Here is a 20259-nt window from a genome sequence, read left to right on the forward strand (position 1 = left end):
TGATTAGCACAAATTGACAACAACTTTTGAAGAACTTTATAATGAAAGTTGAACCAGAGAATGTGGAAACCCAAATCAAACATCAAAACATATTATAGGACTGGTGAAGATGGAAGTCTAAAGAAAACCCAAATAGAAAGAAAATCATACACAAATTAAGACGTAGCTTTGTCGAAAGCCACAAGCTTGCCGCAATCTTTGTCGAAAGCCACCGGAATATGTCGGTGATGCAATGGGTTGTAGATCGGTGGTAGTGTCTACCTCAGACTCTATCTCTCCGATTGTATAACCCCCAAACAACAAACACAGGTGAACAAACGATAGTGAAACACATGGCTAACATTCAAGAAAGAAAGCCGAGAACGGTTCCAACCCAACTGGAAATCACCAAAACTGTTAATATTTATTTTCCACGTAAGCAATATTTGGTTAGAAAACAGTTATTAAACTGTGTTAATACTTTTGTTAGTAGTTTTATTAGTCAGTTAGATTTTGAGTTAGTTTTTTTTTTCTTGTATATAAGTTTGTATGTTGCTGATTCAAGTAATCAATACAAAAATCGTTTTCTCCTTTCTCTTGTTAGTTCTCTAATTCAACATGGTATCAGAGCCATAGTTCTTTCTTCTTCATTTTCTTTCTCAATTTTTTTTGATTCCTTCATTCAAAAATGGTGATTCCAATCGTCAATTCTTCACCAAATCAATATTCTCAAATCAATCATTCTAATCCTTTATACCTGCATCCATCTGATCAACCTAGAATGTTATTAGTTTTAAAACAATTTGATGGTTCAAATTTCAATTCCTGGAACAAAGCTATGTCAATTGCCCTGTCTGCTAAAAACGAATTGGGATTCGTGAATGGAAAAATCCTCAAACCAGATGAAAATGATCCTAATCTTGATACATGGCAATGTTGCAATGATATGGTGACATCATGGATCCTGAATGTTTTATCTGGAGACATTGCAGAATCAGTCATATATTCATCTTCATCTTACGAGATCTGGAACGAACTTGATGCACGTTTTGGTCAATCAAATGGCGCAAAACTCCATCAATTGCAAAAGGAGATCTCAGATCTGTCTCAAGGAACAAGCGATTTAGCCACATACACCAAACTCAAGAAGTTTTGGGATGAATTAAGTGCTTTATCATCTGTACTTGCATGTACCTGTGGAGCGATGCACAAGATTCAAGAACTCAAACAAAATAAAAAACTGATCAAATTTCTCATGGGGCTCAATAGCGATTATTCATCCGCTAGAGGTAACATCCTTATGATGAAACCTCTTCCAACTGTCTCTCAAGCTTATGCTCTCTTAATTCAAGATGAGAAACAAAGAGAGGTTCATTCTGCATAAATTTTCTCAATGGATTATGCTTCTATGAATGCTAAATTTGGAAATAATTTTTCTAAATCTACAAACTATGAAAGAAAGAAAAATATAGTTTGTACTCACTGTAAAAAATCAGGACATCCGGTGAACAAGTGTTATCGACTTGTTGAAATCCCAAAGGAGTTCAAATTCACAAAAGGAAAAAGTGTAGCTGGTAATGTTTCAAGCACTCAAACCAACAACGATAACGGATATCCTCAAGTTCATCAAGTTCACCAGGGAAATTCAAACACTACTGAAGCAAATTCTTTATCTGATCTGACTACAAGTCAATATCAGCAAATCTTGACTATGCTCAACTCTCAATCAATGAATTCAATTAATGGGGGTGCAGACAAAATCACAAATGAAGGATCAAACCAGGGAGGAAACAACAACAATTGTTCCAACATTAACTTTGCTGGTAATGTTTTTGATACTCATCAAATTCCAATAAATTGCAATTATCTCATTACTTCATCAACCACTTGGATAATCGATTCTGGTGCAAGTAATCATATGTGTTTTGATAAATCTGCATTATTTTCAATCAAAACACTTGAGAAACCTCATTCAATTACTCTTCCTAATGGTCAGAAAAAACATGCTTATGAGATTGGAAACACCAACATTGTAGATAATGTCGTCTTAAGCAATGTTCTTTATGTTCTAATGTTTCGATACAATATTTTATCAATTGGCAGATTGTGCAAACAATAAAAGGCTTTTGTTGTGTTCTCAAAAGCATATTGTTTCTTGTTGCAGGGCCCTTCTCTGAAGAGGCCTCTGGTTCTTGGTAGATATGCAACTGTATTGTATTTTGTCCAATCAAAGAATGCAGCCAACAAGAGTATAGTGTTGAATGTTTCTATACAACATCCTTCAGATAACTCAGTTTATTTTGTTGATTCTCTTTGTAATGCAGTTTCCAATGATAGCTCTACTTCCATATGGCATAAACGCCTAGGACATTTGCCTTTGTACAAGTTGAAAACATTTGATTTCATTAATATTCAGTCTTCTTTTGACGAATCTCTTTGTGAAATTTATCCAAAGGCCAGACAACACAAATTGCCATTCAAACAAAGCACAATTCATACTAGTTCTACATTTGAACTTGTGCATATTGATACATGGGGACCTTATAATACAAAAACTTACACGACCATTCTTACTTCTTAACCATAGTCGATGATTTTTCAAGGTGCACTTGGACTCATCTATTAAGCACCAAAAGCAATGCCTTTCAAGTGATCAAAGGGTTTGTCGCAATGGTTGAAACCCAATTTAACAAGAAAATCAAGATTCTATGATCATATAATGCTTTGGAACTTGGATCTAGCAATGAAGGAAAAATTTTCTTGCAAGAAAAAGGCATAATACATCTAACAAGCTGCAGAAATTGTCCCCGACAGAATGGAGTCGTAGAGAGAAAACATAAGCACCTTCTTGAAACTACTAGAACTCTTCTTTTTCAGTCCAATCTTCCAATCAAATTTTGGGGTGATTGTATTCTCACCGCTTCATATCTTATAAACAGATTTCCAACAAAACTTCTTTAAGGAAAAACTCCATTCTTCAAGATGTATGATTCTGAACCAACTTACTCCCATTTAAAAGCATTTGGATGTTTGTGTTTCGTAAGCACATTAAAGACTAACAGGGACAAATTCAAACCTAGAGCATCTCCATGTGTATTCATTGGTTATCCTTTTGGCAAAAAGGCATATAAACTATATGATATACATTCTCAAACGGTAATTATTTCCAGAGATGTTCATTTCCATGAGAACATATTTCCCTATCATTCCATGAATTCTAATCCTACACATCTTTTTGTTCCTCAAGAACATCCTATTCTGTGTGATGACAATGTTGAAATTAATGTCAATCCCAACATTGCCCCTCATTCCACCACAACTCCAAACGTTGCCCCTCCTCATGTTCTTAGAAGATCTTCAAGAAATCGTCATACACCTTCTTATTTGACAGATTTCATATGTAATAGTGTCATTGATTCTTGTGTTCACACTATTACTCACATTTCTCCAACAAATCATATTTGCTTTACTACTCTTAATAATCAAAGCAAAATTTTTATTCAAAGTACAATTGATTTGTATGAGCCATCCACTTATGAAGAAGCTGTCAAATTTCCAGAATGGAGAGAAGCAATGTCTAAAGAATTTGATGCTTTAAATGCAAATGATACATGGATCATTACTGATCTTCCCAAAGGAAAGAAACCAATAAGCTACAAGTGGGTTTACAAAATCAAATATAGGACCAATGGAGAATTTGAAAGATGTAAAGGAAGACTTGTGGTCAAAGGGTATACACAAAAAGCTGTTATTGACTATACAAAAACATTTTCTCCGGTTGTTATATAAAATGACAACAATAAGGGCTCTCATTGCTACTGCTGTCAAGAAGGATTGGAAAATGCATCAACTAGATGTCAGCAATGCATTTTTGCATGGGGACTTGGATGAAGAAATTTACATGAAGCCACCACCAGTTCTAGTGATGAACAATCCTAAGCAGGTTTGCAAGCTTCAAAAATCCCTATATGGCTTAAAGCAAGCTTCTAGGCAATGGTATGCTAAGTTGTCTTCAGCTTTAAAGGCTAAAGGGTATCAACATTCCAAGAATGATTACTCCCTCTTTCACAAAATGTTGGGCAAAAATGTCACTTATGTTTCCATCTATGTGGATGACATAATGATTACCGGAAACAATGATGATGAAGTGGTTGAATTGAAAACTTTTCTTGATGAAAAGTTTAAAATCAAAGATTTAGGATTTCTTAATTTTTTTCTTGGAATGGAAGTTTTATATTCAGATTCAGGAGTCATTCTAACTCAAAGGAAGTTTGCTAATGAACTACTGAAAGAATTTCAATGCAATGGGAAAGCTTCTTGTCCGTTACCTTCAAATGTGAAGCTATTAATAAATGAAGGACAACCTTTGAGTGATAAAGAACTTTATCGAAGGCTAATAGGCAAACTAAGCTTCTTGACAAATACTAGACCAGATCTTGCATTCACTGTGCAGCATCTTAGTAAATTCATGAGTAATCCTTGTCTTCCTCATCTTGAAGCTGCGCTACATACTCTTCGATATATTAATGTCAATCCTGATCAAGGTCTCATTTTTAACAAAAATGAAAATTTCACCCTCCAAGCCTTTTGTGATTCAGATTGGGCTGCCTGTCCACATTCAAGAAGAAGTGTAAGTGGCTTCTTTATCATGGTAGGAGGCAGCCTAATCTCTTGGAAATCCAAGAAGCAAGTCACAATTTTACTATCCTCTGCACAAGCAGAGTATAGAAGCATGAGACGTGTAACTACTGAATTGGCATGGTTGTCAAGACTCTTATATGAACTAAGTAATCCAAATGTAACTCCTATCCCAGTTAAATGTGACAGCCAAGCTGCTATTTACATAGCCAAGAATCTCGTGTTTCATGAAAGAACGAAACACGTGGAAATTGATTGTCATTTTGTGAGGGAAAACTACAGGAAGGATTGATCTCATTACGTCATGTTCCAATAAAGACTCAACTAGCTGATATGTTCACTAAAAATCTCCCTATCAACCAAGCCGAGAAATAGAAACCAGAAATCACAAAAACTAAGCCGAGAAGTAAAGAGTTACTCTGGTTAGTGTAATGCTTAATAATTTATAAAAGTGAATTTGTAAAGAATATCAATATTAGTCGTAAATAAACCAATTTTTGCAAAGTTTCTGGAAATTATCATGAATTCAAAATGAATTCGTTGAAAATTATATTTTTCAACTATGATTTGAATTTAATACATTAATTGACAAATTACGTAAAATTTTTTTTGGAGATATTTAAGTTTCTTTATTTTCTTTATTATATTTTTAGATTAGATTTTTTTATAATTTAATAACAAAGCCAAAAAAAACCATAATTTGCCAAGTGGAATTAAATGAAATTTAAAAAATGTCACGTGACACATTGAATTAGGTGATGACATGTTGTAAAAAAACTTTCATTTATTATGTAGTGTGTATATATATATATATATATATATATATATATATATATATATATATATATATATATGAAAAAGTTCAATAGATAACGATAATTATTGGTTCTCTAAGGAGCCATATTTTTTTTTCAAGTTCTAGAGCTTATTCTTTATCGAAAAAAAAAACTAAAAATATCTAAATTCATAACATAACATTGTGAATGTTAAATATATTTTTCGGATTCACCGTGTGAATATAGATTCACATTGTGAATTTGAGGAATTTTTTTTTTTTCGAATTTGATATCATTGGAAAAATGATAAAAAATTATGAATTTCTGTTTTTGATAAAAAAAAATATAAGTTCTAAAAGTTGAAAAAAAAATTGATTCCTTGGTTAATTATGGTTCTCTATTGCAGGAAATATATGTTAAAGTATATTTTATCATCACAATAATATGTTAAAGTATATTTTATCATCGTAGTAATATATTGAAATATATTTTATCATCCTAATAATATATTAAAGTATATTTGATCTTCGAATAATTTAATAGTTTTTAAATTTGAAAAGGAAATTAATAAAGAAAAAAGTCTCTAAATAAAAATTACAACGATTTCATCTATAATAACGATATATTCTCTTAATAGGAAGTAAATCTAAAAAAACTAATATAGATATACATATCCGATTATATTTGTATATTTTAGTAATAAAAGAATGGAAGATGAAAAATATATATTAATAAGAATAATATTATATACGTGAATTATGTATCTATACTGTTGCAATGGAAATATATGCGTTGATTGTTAACAAGCCATAAAAAAAAACAAATGAAATGCTTAATTGACTGAATATGGTAACATAATGTTCAGGGGCTGATTCTATAAATTTGATGAAATACAAAATCAAATCTGTAATAAAGTGCTTTACTTCAAAATGCTAAGCTTAACTTCGAAAAAACAGACTAATATTAGGGGGGGTTGAGCACCGGCCAGCCCCGGTACTTCCTCCACCACTGCTCTATTGAAACTTACATTCTCTCTCTCTCTCTCTCTCTCTCTCTCTCTCTCTCTCTCTCTCTCTCTCTCTCTCTCTCTCTCTCTCTCTCTCTCTCTCTCTCTCTCTCTCTCTCTCTCTCTCTCTCTCTATATATATATATATATATATATATATATATATATATATATATATATATAGGCTGAGCATCGGCCAGCCCGGTACTCCCTCCACCATTGCTCTATTGAAACTTACCCCCTCTCTCTCTCTCTCTCTTTATATATATATATATATATATATATATATATATATATATATATATATATATATATATATATATAATATTAACGTTATGTGCTACAAGTTAGTATGAGTATATACATGTTTTAGATCTAAAATTTACACAATTATAAAAAATAATGTACATAATTTATATAAAAATAAACAGTTTAAAAATAAGATTAATGTTGTTTTGATCTCATCTAGGATTGACCCAAACGATGGTGATCGTAGGGATTATCGTTTAAGGCGTCGTTTCATGGGGTCCAAAAGTTTAAGTTCTATGTAATATTAATTTGTTTCGAAAATATAATATAAATTAGAGGAATAGAAATTGAGCCAAACTCAAAAGCTAAAATTTGATACATTGCTGGAAGCAAAAAGAAACAATAACATACGTATAATTTTCGTTTTTCATAAAGAAGATCAGTAGTGCAATCAAAATGGGGGAAATGGAAGCCACAAATTGTAAGTTGGAATCCTATGAAGCAACCAAAATGATTTTTTTTTTATTCTTTTTTTATTTTGTGGTGAGCCCAAAATATATTTTATACCGTAGTCTATCTTAAGTGTCCATATATATATATATATATATATATATATATATATATATAAAAGTTTTTTCTCTAAGTAGTATAACAATCTTAAGAAATGTATTTTTCGAATATTTATGCCAATTTGCAGCGTGATTACAACAGTTTCTCGATGATTATTTATGCCAATTTGTAGTGTGATAAAATCTACTTGATGTTTGCATCTAACCTAGCTACGGGTCATGACTAAGTTGGAATGGATTACAAAGTGTTATGCATATTTTAATATTCATAAATTTAACTCGGTCATTCGCAAAGAAGCCCTAAATTAATACATAAAAGAGAAATATATTAATTAATGTCATGTTACCAATAATTATGTTATGTTATTTTTTAACCAGTAAGAATCGTTTACTTGTGGATAACATTTGAACAAAAATATAGTTTGTTGAGATTTTTTTTAAGAAAGACCTTACATGGATCAGATCTTTTGAACTATCAAATTTGAATGATGCTTTTTTGCAGTGTTTTAAAAACTGGTTCGAATCGGCCGGTTGAACCGGTCGAACCGGGAACCGGAGGTGAGGACGGTTCAATTTGGACCGGTTTTATAATGATTTCCTGACCGGATTGAACCGGCCGGTTTTGATAAAAAAACTGGTTCAACCGGCTGAATTGAACCATAATGGATCGGGTTGAACCGAACATTCTTGGATTTTTGTGTTTGTTTTAGACTTCTTTGTTTGATTTTGACTTCTATAATGATTGTTTTTATATGTTGGATTCTATTTACGTTTGTAATACTAAAAAGATGACAAGTTTTGTAATCAATGTATGCAAGATTAATAAAAAACATATAAAAATATAGAACCGGTTTAACCGTCCGGTTGAATTGGTTAAACCCGTTGAACCGGAAAACGTCACCCGACCGGTTCAATTAAAAAACCGGTTTTTAAAACATTGTTTTTTGAACGTTTTTGAATTATAGTTATCCTTCCGAATCTTTTTTTTTGTTTCTCTTTTAATCAAAATTTACCGGTAAATACCCGTTGTCATAAAATTATATTTGAAAAAAATATGTAGTTTGTTAGTGTTTTTTTTGTATTCATTTAAATGGTGTTTTTTTAAACATGTCAAATTTAAATAATGATTTGGGTAAATTACACCAATCATCCCTCGAGCAGGTGCCGAAAAGCACGTTTAGTCTTTATTTTCAAAAATTAATTTGGACCGTCCCTCGATTGGTTGAAAGTTGCACATGTCATCCCTCGTTAGTTTAAATTTGCATGTTCCATCCTTTGTGAGACATGAAATGACTGTTATGCCCTTATTATTATTATTTTGAATTATTTTTCTTTCTTATAATTATTTATAAAATACAAAAAAAAAAAAAAACCCACCTTATCTTAACCCCCTTCCCTTTAAACCCTTTTTTCCTTAAGCTACCATCGGAGAAGAGAGTCATCGGACCACCGCCTACCACCATCGATGAACCATAACCCACCCGCCTCTTTCTCTCTCTCTCTCTCTCTCCCCGATCTTAATATGAAACACAAAAAAATTAAATCCATAGACAAAAAACAGAGATCGATCGAGATCTTTTTGGCAATTGAGGGGGTTTACAGGTAGCGACGACATAGAAGATGATCAAACCATAAAGGGTTGGTGAAGATCTTTCCGATAAAGGGAACCAGGTAGGTCAAACACATTCTCCATCGGCTAGCACTTCGTGAAATCTGTGTCGCCATCGATGTTGGTTAATGTTTCAGAACCACTGCCTCTAAGATCTATGTAAGGTGGGTTTCAAACTGTCAAGGGTTTTGAATCAGCAGTTTAAGATCATTAATTACATCATCAAAGGGTGTGGATCGTGAAAGAAACCGTCGGGAACTACTCCATCTGCCTTATCGTGAAAACCACTTCTACCTAGGGTCTTAAATCTAAGATTGTTGTTGCTAGGTTTCCGAACAACCACCACAGGTTTCAGTTCGAGCTCCACTGTCACATTTATGTTTGATTTTAATTTTGGGGGTTTGATTTTGATTACAAGTTTCAGGAGGTGGTGGAGGTGATAGGTGGTGGTGCCAGATTTGAGGAAGAGGATAGGGAAGTGATGGAGGTGATAGAGATTATAGAGAGGATATGAAATAGAGAAAACTAGAAAGCTCCATGAGAGACAGTGAGAGGGACGGAGAGAAGCGATGCTATTTGGTGGATTCCGGTGGTGGTGGAATGTGGCTTTTGGTGGTAGTCGGTGGTGGTGGATGGTGGTTCTGGTTTCCAGGCAATGTAGAAGGAAAACGGAAAGAGAAGTGGGAAGGGAGGGGTGGATTGGGGTGTGGGGACTTTTGGTTTATATTTTTATTAATTTAAATTTGTTAATGATATAAAAGAAAAAGCAAAAAGAAATTATTAAGGGCAAAAAAGACATTTCATGTAAATAGGGACTAAACGTGTAAGAAAAATAAAATATAGGGACGGTCCGAGTTAATTTTTAAAAGTAGGGACTAAACGTGTTTTTCAGCACCTGGTCGAGGGACGATTGGTGTAATTTACCCTAATGATTTTGAACGATTTTAAAATAAAATTACCCTCATAAACTCTTTTTTATTTATTTGACTTTTGAGTTATACCTGAGAACAAACCGTTCATTATTAATACTAGAGGTGAGTGATACATAAATTTGACTATAAAGCTGTAGTTTTCCCCCAAAATTTAAATAGAATCCCTGCAATTCTAGAGAGAGAAACCGAGCGAGCTTCGGAGCTTGTACTTGCATCAATGGCGTTCTTATCTTTCGTCGGCCGTGTTCTTTTCGTCTCCGTCTTCCTTCTCTCTGCTTGGCAAGAGTAAGCTCCATTTCTTCAACTTCAGATCAGTCTCCTTTAAAAAATTCAGTGTGGTTTGTATGCCATTGCAATCTTAACTACTGGTGTAGGTGGTTCGATTTTTCGCGTTTGTGGTTTTGATTCTAAAAGTTAGAATTATGTTCAGTTCTTTTTCTCTGGATTTCTACGTATTAAATGTTGTTACAAGATTGTTGATCTGTGGAACTATAATCGGGTTTATTTATGTAATACTAGGTATTTTTTTTTGGAGGTTAATGATACGGTTTGAAATTTAGGTGTTTTGTTTCCAGATAAGAACTTATGCTCTAATAATCTTACCTTTTACGAATTATTTTGTGATTATGTCGTAGGGTTTCTTGATTGATGAAATTTAACACTTCATTTCAATTTCGCGTCCTGAAAAGAAATTAGGCGCTAAATACCAGTTCATCCCATGAATTAGTACTAAAGATCTTGACAAGTTTCGTATCTTGGTAGCAAATTTCTCAGTATTCTTTCGAGGAAATGTTAAAGTTTTGTGTTTTTTTTTCTTCTAATTTTTATTTAAGTGGACTTGCTGTCAATTGGTATTTGTTGCAATTTTTAGAACTGATGTAGTATGATTCTGTGTAAGATTTTCAGATCCTGAGGTTTCTTTTGAGATTTCCATTATTATATTCAAAGAGTTAAGTATTTGTTGCTTTCAGATTTTGGTTTTTGAAGATGCAAGTTTCATTTTTTCCTTAGCCAAAGGAAAGATAAAATGTAACTTTTATATGTTAATTTTTCATTAGAAAAACATTCTTCAACCTTTTGCAATGATCCATCATCCACGATACATTTTATGAACATTCACTTATGTTTTCATCACTAGCATTGTCACTTATACATTTAATTGATTCTTAAAGAAAATACATGGACTCACTATCATGTGCTTTTTAGTGTGTATAGGTTTAATGAATTTGGAGTTGATGGTGGATCTTCAGCAAAAGTCCTTACACAAAAGTTCAAAATGCTTTCAAAGCATTTCACAACTTTTACAGGTTTCCAAGTGCCAAATTTTGAGGTAATGCATTTTATATATTGTTATTTTAATTAGAGTCATGAATCATGATAGTTTACCTCCAAATATCTATAACTTAATTTACATTGTGGATACAGATTAAGTTCTTTGTTGCTGGAGCTATAGCCATTAAATCCCTTGGAAGCTTTCTTTTCATCTTTGATAGCACCATTGGTGCTACACTTCTTGTGAGCAACTCTTAATTAACAGGACCATTTTGTCATTTTCTTTTTTAAATTCAAATGCTTAACTTGATTTGGTTAACATTCCTCTTTTCAGATTTTGCACCAGTTGATTGCTACTCCCATCTTATATGACTTTTACAACTATGACACTGGGAAGAAGAAATTCTTTCAACTTACTTTTAGTTTTACACAGGTTAGAGAAAAAGATGAATCTTTTTCTTTTCTTTATATTTTCTTTAAATGTTATGTTACAATATGCATGGTATAATCTCAATTTAGAAACCACATTACCTATTTTAAAGCAAAGCAGTCAAAAGATTTAGGTGTTGTTTGGTATGATTGAATCAAAAAAGGAATAGAATGGTTCATTCCATTTGAATGAAAAAAAAACGTGTTTTTTAATGGATTGAAATGGAATATTCTTGGAAAAATAAATAAATTCCATTTTGTTCATTTTCTTTCCTTAGCCAAAGGGTATTATTTTCTCATTCAATCTTGGAAACAAATATTCTTTAATAAATTTCAAGTATTTAAATTAAATTACATAACTTTTGAGTTTTGATTAGCATTTATAACTCTAGTTTTTTTCTATTTATATAAATAAAAGTTCATTAGCTATAATTAAAATAATCTATAGGTTGGAGTTATTGTTATGCATTGTATTTATATATAATATTATTAGTTCATTTGAAGAATTATTCGCTTGTACATGCCAATCAAACATTATCATGGAATGGAATGACTGATTCCATTCCCTTGTTTTTGTAGAGTTTGTCACTGTTAGGGGGATTGTTGTTCTACGTTGGAATGAAAAATTCCATTCCAAAGAGATCTTCAATTCCAAGCCACGGGATTGCAACAACACAAACAGTCGAAAATGTACGAGATGAATATATCGAACATTTGAAAGACGAATTAGGACAAGCAAGGGTAGAATCGGAAATAATGTTTGAAAAATTGAAGCTTACTCAAGCTCGACTTAATGAAACACAAGAAGAATTATCCCAATGTTATCAGGAAATCACTCGGCTGAACAGAGAGCTAAAGGGGAAATCTAATGCAGAAGGATTCAAACGATGGTTTAGCTAGTGTCGATGAAAATTACTGATTTAGCCTTAATAGCATAATAGTTATATATAAATAGATATATGGGATGGAAAGAAAAGGAAATATTTCTTATTTTTCTAAGTTTTGTAATGTCATCCCAAAGTTTTTTGGTTATAATAGTAGATATAATATTTCATGATATACATCATCCTATTCACTCATTATTTTGACCAAAACTTTCTTTGATTTTTTTTTGAACGACAAAACTTTCTTTGATTGATGAGTTCATTTTGGAATGAGACGTTGAAAGTGGTCACAAACTTTGCATGAAATGTCGCAGTCAAGATATCAAATTATTTTTGGACAAAATATGTTGAAATTTATTATGAAGGAAAGGTGATTTGACTTTCCATCTTTTTGACTTTTCAACATTTCTAAATAATGCTCTCATCAATTCATATTTAAGTTTCGTAAAGTTTTGAATACATTATATAAAAACTTGGATTTAAAAGATTTTTAGAAGAAATGTATATATTCATAATAATGATTCGATCATATTATATTTATGACTTGATAGTGGATGCAATAAACAAAGAATTTATCAAAAATATTAGAACCTGTCTAAACTTTATGTAATATTCAGTAGATTGCTTTTGACAATGCTAAGTACATAAGTATGAGCTTGTTCGGAGTGGCGTCAAAGGAGGGGGCATCGTGCGCGCGAACACCATCACGGGTATGCATCGAAGTGGTGATCCCAGGTATGCATCGAAGTGGTGAGGAATAGATGGAAGTCCGGTGGGTGGGTGGTTGATTCTTTCTCTCTCTCTCTCTCTCTCTCTCTCTCTCTATATATATATATATATATATATATATATATATATATATATATATATATATATATATATATATATATCTTCTCTATACTAATAAAAAAGTAGCTCTTTTGCCATGTGTCACCATATTAGACATTTTAATTAATGTGTTGCCACTTGTCAATCTATTAGTTTTTCATTTTAAATTTATTAGACCTCCTCATTAATGTCATTCTATTTTAAATTTTAAATTATTGTTTTCATTAATTCACAAATAAAAAATATTTAATATATATTAAAAATTAATTTTATATATTTATTTGTATCAATGATTATAATTTCACATAACTAATAAAAAAATCTCTTAAATTAATAATTTATTTAAAATAACTTATTAATAATTTTTGGTTTTTACTATAAAAGTTTGATTAATTTTATAACCGTGGTTCCCACGGGTTATACACTAGTATATATATATATATATATATATATATATATATATATATATATATATACACACACACACACACACACACACACCATCCCAGGTATGCATCGAAGTAGTGAGGAATAGATGGGAGTACGGTGGTTGATTCTCTCTCTCTCTCTCTCTCTCTCTATATATATATATATATATATATATATATATATATATATACACACCATCCCAGGTATGCATCGAAGTGGTGAGGAATAGATGGGAGTGCGGTGGTTGATTCTCTCTCTCTCTCTCTCTCTCTCTATATATATATATATATATATATATATATATATATACACACACACACACACACACACCACTCTGGTGGTGGCGGTGAGCTGGAAGGTAGCCGCATCAGGGCCATGTCGGAAAATGCCCTCCCCGGTATCCTACACTTCTGCTAGCCTAATAGTTGAATCTAGGCCTATTGAAAATACCCAATACCAGATTACCGACCTAACCCGTTTTGAATTTGGGTAGATCGGGTCGGGTAAATCGGGTTTCGGGTTTGAAAATACGGGTAATCGGGTAACCCGATATTTAAATAGGTCGGGTATTGGGTAGGTTTAAAAAAATTCGGGTATACCCGATGTAACGACCCAAAAATCCCAACTAAAAATTTCTTTAAAAACATTACTAAAATCATATATATAAAACTGTATCATAAATCATAACATAATTTCTCGAGTATTAATTCAAAACATAATATCATTATCAGAGTCAAACATCCCCAGGCTAACTGACTATGGTGTGTGCACTGCAATCTCCCCGAGCTCCTCTTTTGAAAACTGAGTACCTGAAACCAAAACTGAAAACCGTAAGCACGAAGCTTAGTGAGTTCCCCCAATCTTCCACATACCATGCAATAACATATAAGTATATACTGGGCCTTGCCCACTGCATCGGACCGAGGTCCGGACTAACTGGGACCTTGTCCCCTGCATCGGACCGAAGTCCGGACTAACTGGGACCGTATCCCCTCCATCGGACCGAAGTCTGAAGCTGACTGACTGGGACCTTGTCCCCTACATCGGACCGAAGTCCGAAGCTGACTGACTGGGACCTTGTCCCCTACATCGGACCGAAGTCCGAAGCTGACTGACTGGGACCTTGTCCCCTACATCGGACCGAAGTCCGAAGCTGACTGACTGGGACCTTGTCCCCTACATTGGACCGAAGTCCGAAGCTGACTGACTGAACACAGCATAGCATAACATATCAATTAGCATAAACACATAAATCCTGTCTGAGCCACGGAGGTGTCAAACATACTAACTACTGCATTGGACCGAAGTCCAGAAACTACGGCTAACTGAACGGGCCGGCATTGTGGCCTTAGACCCGTTCCTACTGGAAGGAAACTCACCTGAGACTGCTGAACTGATGCTGCTAATCCTTTTGACTGCTACTTGACCTATGACTCCGAACTGCTGCTCCACTAGCTCCTTGAGCTACCAATGTCAAAATAACACTTAGTCCAACTGACCTGCAAAGGTCAACTAGGTCAACTCTGGTCAAGGTCAAAATCCTGGTCAAAGTCAAACTTCCAGGTCAACCCTACTCGCCGAGTCCACCTAATAACTCGCCGAGTTCATATGCTCAGGGTCTTTCTATTCGCGACTCGACTCGCCGAGTCAGCTATTCCTGAGTCCTGACCTGTCCAACTCGCTGAGTCTCCACCTGACTCACTGATTTGAGTTTCAACTCGAAGGGTTTGGGGTTTCGCGACCTGACTCGCCGAGTCCAAGAATAGACTCGCCGAGTCCAAGGCAATCTTCAACTAACTCGTCGAGTTGTTCTTCCAACTCGCCGAGTTCATGCCTAACTTCATCCGACTCGACGAGCTGTTCATCCCACTCGTCGAGTTCCTCCTCATCTTCAAGCTACTCGCCGAGTCCACTCGAAGGACTCGTCGAGTCCCATCAGATCTACATACATGCAGAGGACTTTAGAGTCATGCATGGACTCCAAACTGTAGATCCACTCTTCTAAAGCCTATTCCTTACGTAAAGTGGCAAACTTTACGTGTAGCTAACGAGATCTAGGCTCAAATCACTATAAACTAAGGTTTGAGACAAAGGGGCTCAACAATCAACCCATAAACTGATGCTTTATGATTCTCCAGGCCAAGATATACATAGATCTGAAGTAGCAACTTCAGATCTGGGCTTCTAACTCGGAATAGCTCATAAACTTGTCCTAAAAGTCCCAAATCCCAAGATAAAGGTTGATCTATATGCAAAAGAGGGAAGGTAGCGACTCATTACCTTCAAATTCTCTGGAAGACCTCACAAGCTCTGGATCTTCTGCCAATTCTTGAATCCCCAAAGAGTGCCTTCTTCCTTCTTCCTTCAAATCACCCAAATTGGCAAGAAAACTTGATTGAACAACAATGGAGGCTTAGGGTTTCTGGTTCTAGACTATAGGGCCGCAAATGAGCCCTAGGAAAGAGATTAAGATGCTTAAATAGGGTACCAAGTCCCGAAATTAGGGTTTCCCAACCCAGACCTGACTCGCCGAGTCCACTTGCCGACTCGCCGAGTCGGTCACTTGCTTTACACCCGGATCCCGCTCCGACTCGCCGAGTTCCTCCCTAGACTCGACGAGTCAACCCTCTTTTAATTTAGGGTTTTTCCTTTCCTTTCTTGACCTTTCTGATTTCGGGTGTTACACCCGAATACCCGATTTAAAAAGAAAAAAACAAATTAATAAACTGGTTATAATAAGTATTAAAATTGTATAATTATTTTACATAATTATTGTTCCTTATAGTTTAAACCAAATGTTATATGGCTTGGTTATTTGAACGATATATAATAAATACAAAAGAAATTGTTCAAAATGAAATGAAGTTTTGAACATAATGTTACAACAAGTATAATGAAAATGAATAAGATGTTAGATTCCCCTTCATTTTCTTTGTGCACTATGGATCTATTTTTTTTTCAACTATGGACTTGTTTCTTCTTTGTCATTTCTTCTTTTTGAATTGAAATATAGCTATAGAATTCGTCCCTGCAATTTAGATAACATGCTAAATTTTTTATTTATAACTTTTATGTATTCACCTTTTGCATTAAATCATGTAACATGTTTGGTTAATCCAAATTTGATCAAAATTGATCATGTACTCCATAAACTATTTTTTTTTTTATCAAAATTTGAAATGGAATGCAAAAATCACATAACATATTATAATGACTTGTATTGTTATCGTATATGTATTTGTTAAATGTATGGAATATTTTGTTACCCAAATTTTTATTAAAGTAACCGAATTACAAAAAAGAATTAAAAAAATCAATAAGTGACAGTTAAGTAATTTTCGGGTATACCCAAAAATACCCGACCCGACCTAAAACCCGAATACCCGAAACCGGAGAACCCAAATTACAATATAGGTCGGGTATCAGGTATTATTATTTTAAGGAAATACCCGAACTACACGACCCGTTCTACCCAAAACCCGGAAATTTTACTCGATCAACACCCCTAGTTGAATCTTATGTTTTACCAAACTTGAAAGTATTTGTCCAAAGAAAGAGAAAATGACTTAAAAAGGTAATATAGTTATCATTTTGTATATGTTTAGTCCTTATTTGTTTTTTCTTGTAAACTAAGTCTTTGAACTTGTTGTTTATGACTGGCTATTCAATGTTAAGTTCTCAGTTTTACACATTTAGTCCTTAATGTTATTTATTTATTTATTTATTATTATTTTTGCAAAATAAGTCCTTGTTGTTTTTGCATAAATTTAGTTCTGATGACCACTCATCTGTACTTATATTAGTAACCTGATTTACGAATTGATCAAATAATGTTGGTGCCGTAGTTTTCTCCAAGAAATGAGTTTTCTGTTCGGTGGTCAAATAATGTCGGTGCCCTACTTTTCTCGTAGACAAAACAACACCCTATAAAAAAGTTTAGATACTTCCCTAATTCCTTGGTATGTCGATCCTAACCATTTTTCAGCAAATGAGTTTCTTGTTCTTTTTAAATTGATTATCTTTCTTACCTGCATAAAAATTGTTTTCTGTTACCGAATAAACAGTTAAAAAGTGAAAATGTCGGCAATATGTGGATGAAGAACATGTCAAATTAATCCCGAATTTTGAAGATAAGCGTGTAACTCTTAAAGATGAGGTTTCATGTCTCAAGAAAGAAGTGAATGAGCTGAAGAAGAATTTATTTAATGATATGGTTCAAATAAGTTGTAATATTCTGTAATGAAATGAAATTTAATTGGTATTAGTATTGGAATCATTTTGACTAATGTATTTTCTTCATCTGATGTAATATAATTGATATAGCTATTGAATGAAATTGGTATTTATATTAAATATAGTTGGCATTTTACTATAACAGTTACTAATATCAAAAGTACAATGTTATTAAGGGCAGATGATTTCACTGCCAAGACGAGCCTAATATGAGAACACCTTATTAATGATTGTCCTACGTAAGATGTCACGTGAACAAAACATGAACAAATCAATCACAAGGACTAAATATATACAAAAACAATAAATACTTATTTTGCAAAATAAATAAATAAATAAATAAATACTAAATGTGTAGAAATTAAGAACTAAACCTCTGTAGTAACCAGTAATAAAGATTGATTGTATACAAAAACGACAAGTCCAAAGACTTGTTTTACAAGAAGAAAAAAAAAGAATTAAACATGTAGAACTATATTACTCTTTTAGGCCATTTTCGGTTAAATAAACAGTAAGAGAATTCATCATGTGTATGTTTCTCATTTAAAGAGTATATAATGGATATGAAATCTTATTTGACAAACCTTAATGTATTTACTAAAAAACCAAAATTAGTTTACAGAATCTGGTAAACCTTCTATGTCGGTGATCTAGTGTCATAAAAACGTAGTGTGATTATAATTAACTTGAAATAATCTCAACTAAATTGCATAGATATATTGCGAGCTTGTGAAATGGATATATTCCTTGTTATTCTCACCAAAACCAACTGACTCGACTTTTCCCGGAAAAAATGACCGTTTTAACTGCATTATCTCTGATATCTAATTTCTCAATTATGTATAGACTTTATGTTTTGTAGAATATCCATTTTCGAAAAGTACGATAGGATCCAATAAATACCCGACTCTTATTTGATATTCATTAACTCTAATACTAACACATTACAATCGATGTTTTCGTGGTTTAAAATCATTTTTAACTAAACATTAAAGTATACGATATTCAAATTATGTCAATTATCACTAGAATGACTCTTGAAAATGAAATTCGGAGGATGTAACACGAATACTAAACGATTTCTATAGAAATATAAAGCATTCTAAGGACACAAGGGGGTTTTCAAATGATTCGTCGTCGTTTCTGTCTGGTGGAGCCCAGTTACTCTCTTCTATCTCTATACCCGAACCTAAATCGGGTTTCGGAACACTCTCCGGCAAACCCGACCTGAATCGACCGGGAGAGTTTTCTGTCTTCCTCTTAGACGGGCTCCTTCCTATTCCATTTCTAGTCCCACCACCTCCTCCTCTGACCGTCGTACGATTCGCCGGAGATCTTGATCGAGATTCCTGTCCAGTTCCCGACACCGGCCTTTGTCGGCCATTAGAGCCAAACCCGGAACCACGGTTGTTTATTTCACCTACGGATCTGATACGACCGGGAGACTGTTGCTTGCCTCTCACCGGGGAATTTCTTACCGCTCGAAGCTCACCGGAATTCTGCTGCTGGTTCCTTCGCTTAGCCGGAGATCTGTCAGTCACTCTCCTGCGAATAACCTCATTTTCTTCTTCAAATGTGGTGGTTGAGATATTCTCGCTCATCGTACTGCAGATCTCAGAGAGATTAAGATCGTCAAGATTGTTATGCTGTTGATCCTGGATCTTGTGAAGGCTCCGTCGGGGTATACTCTTTCTGGGTTCATCTTCGATTTTTAAGAAATGCTTGTGGTTGGGAGTTTCAGAAAGCACTTCTTTCACCGTCTCTTCGTCTACTGGTGGCGGAGCTCTGCTTGATTTTGATGAATGACGGTTGAATTCAGGAGATCGGGGAGTTTTATTTGTGCTGACAAAACAACCCATTATTTAGAAATTGATAAAGATCGGGACTTTGATCAATATGAGACTAGAAATGAGGGTGGTGGTTTCCGGTAGAATTGGGTGGTGATACGGTGGTTTAATCAATGATGACACAACCCGTTAAGTAAAACTTGAAAAAGATCGAAACTCTAAGATGAAGAAGATTGAAGTGGACGCCATTTTAGGTGGTGGTCTGGGGTGGTTTCAGGGGAGAAGCCGAGGAGGTGGTGGTGGTAGTTGAAAAGAGTCGTTGGAGGGGTGTTGACTGTTGAGAGAAAGTGAAGTGAGTGCGGTGTGAAAATGGGATTTTGAGTCAATGGAGATGGTGCTGAATTTATTGGTCGTTCTCACTAATCTAAATAGGAGGCAAAATTGTTCAAAATAATTTATTGTGATTAATTGTTTGTGAAAAGCGAATAGAGTAGTGGAAAATGTAAGGAAAAAAAGAAGACCGTTTCTTGAAGAGTAATAATGGTGTAAGGTGCAATGTGAAAATAGATATATTCTACCTTTCCCCAAATGCTAAAGGGTAAATTTTGGCAATTTTAACGGGGCCACACATCCATATTT

The 20259-nt window shown here is 34.0% G+C and overlaps 3 protein-coding genes across 4 annotated transcripts; 2 read left to right on the forward strand and 1 right to left on the reverse strand.

The window, feature by feature from the left end:
- Positions 1 to 667: 667 nt before the first annotated feature.
- On the forward strand, positions 668 to 1363 carry LOC145098589 (uncharacterized). The gene has a single exon (XM_079036217.1). It carries the CDS (start codon positions 668 to 670, stop codon positions 1361 to 1363), a length of 696 nt encoding a protein of 231 aa, XP_078892343.1.
- Positions 1364 to 9883: 8520 nt separating this feature from the next.
- On the forward strand, positions 9884 to 12518 carry LOC145102072 (uncharacterized). 2 transcript variants are annotated; one of them, XM_079039412.1, is made up of 5 exons: positions 9884 to 10043; positions 10974 to 11088; positions 11184 to 11273; positions 11365 to 11463; positions 12039 to 12518. In XM_079039412.1, exons 1-5 carry the CDS (start codon positions 9976 to 9978, stop codon positions 12357 to 12359), a joined length of 693 nt encoding a protein of 230 aa, XP_078895538.1. In that variant the 5' UTR covers positions 9884 to 9975; the 3' UTR covers positions 12360 to 12518. The 2 variants fall into 2 exon arrangements, with proteins under 2 accessions (XP_078895538.1, XP_078895537.1); XM_079039411.1 differs by having other exon boundaries at positions 9885 to 10043; positions 10965 to 11088.
- A 6312-nt stretch (positions 12519 to 18830) lies between these two features.
- LOC145102073 (uncharacterized) lies at positions 18831 to 20048 on the reverse strand. The gene has a single exon (XM_079039413.1). The coding sequence runs from the start codon at positions 19690 to 19692 to the stop codon at positions 18916 to 18918; it is 777 nt and encodes a 258-aa protein (XP_078895539.1). The 5' UTR covers positions 19693 to 20048; the 3' UTR covers positions 18831 to 18915.
- Positions 20049 to 20259: the final 211 nt, after the last annotated feature.

This window comes from Lactuca serriola, chromosome 4 (genome assembly GCF_051521515.1).
Source record: "Lactuca serriola cultivar US96UC23 chromosome 4, Lser_US96UC23_V15, whole genome shotgun sequence".
Taxonomy (NCBI): Eukaryota; Viridiplantae; Streptophyta; class Magnoliopsida; order Asterales; family Asteraceae; genus Lactuca; species Lactuca serriola.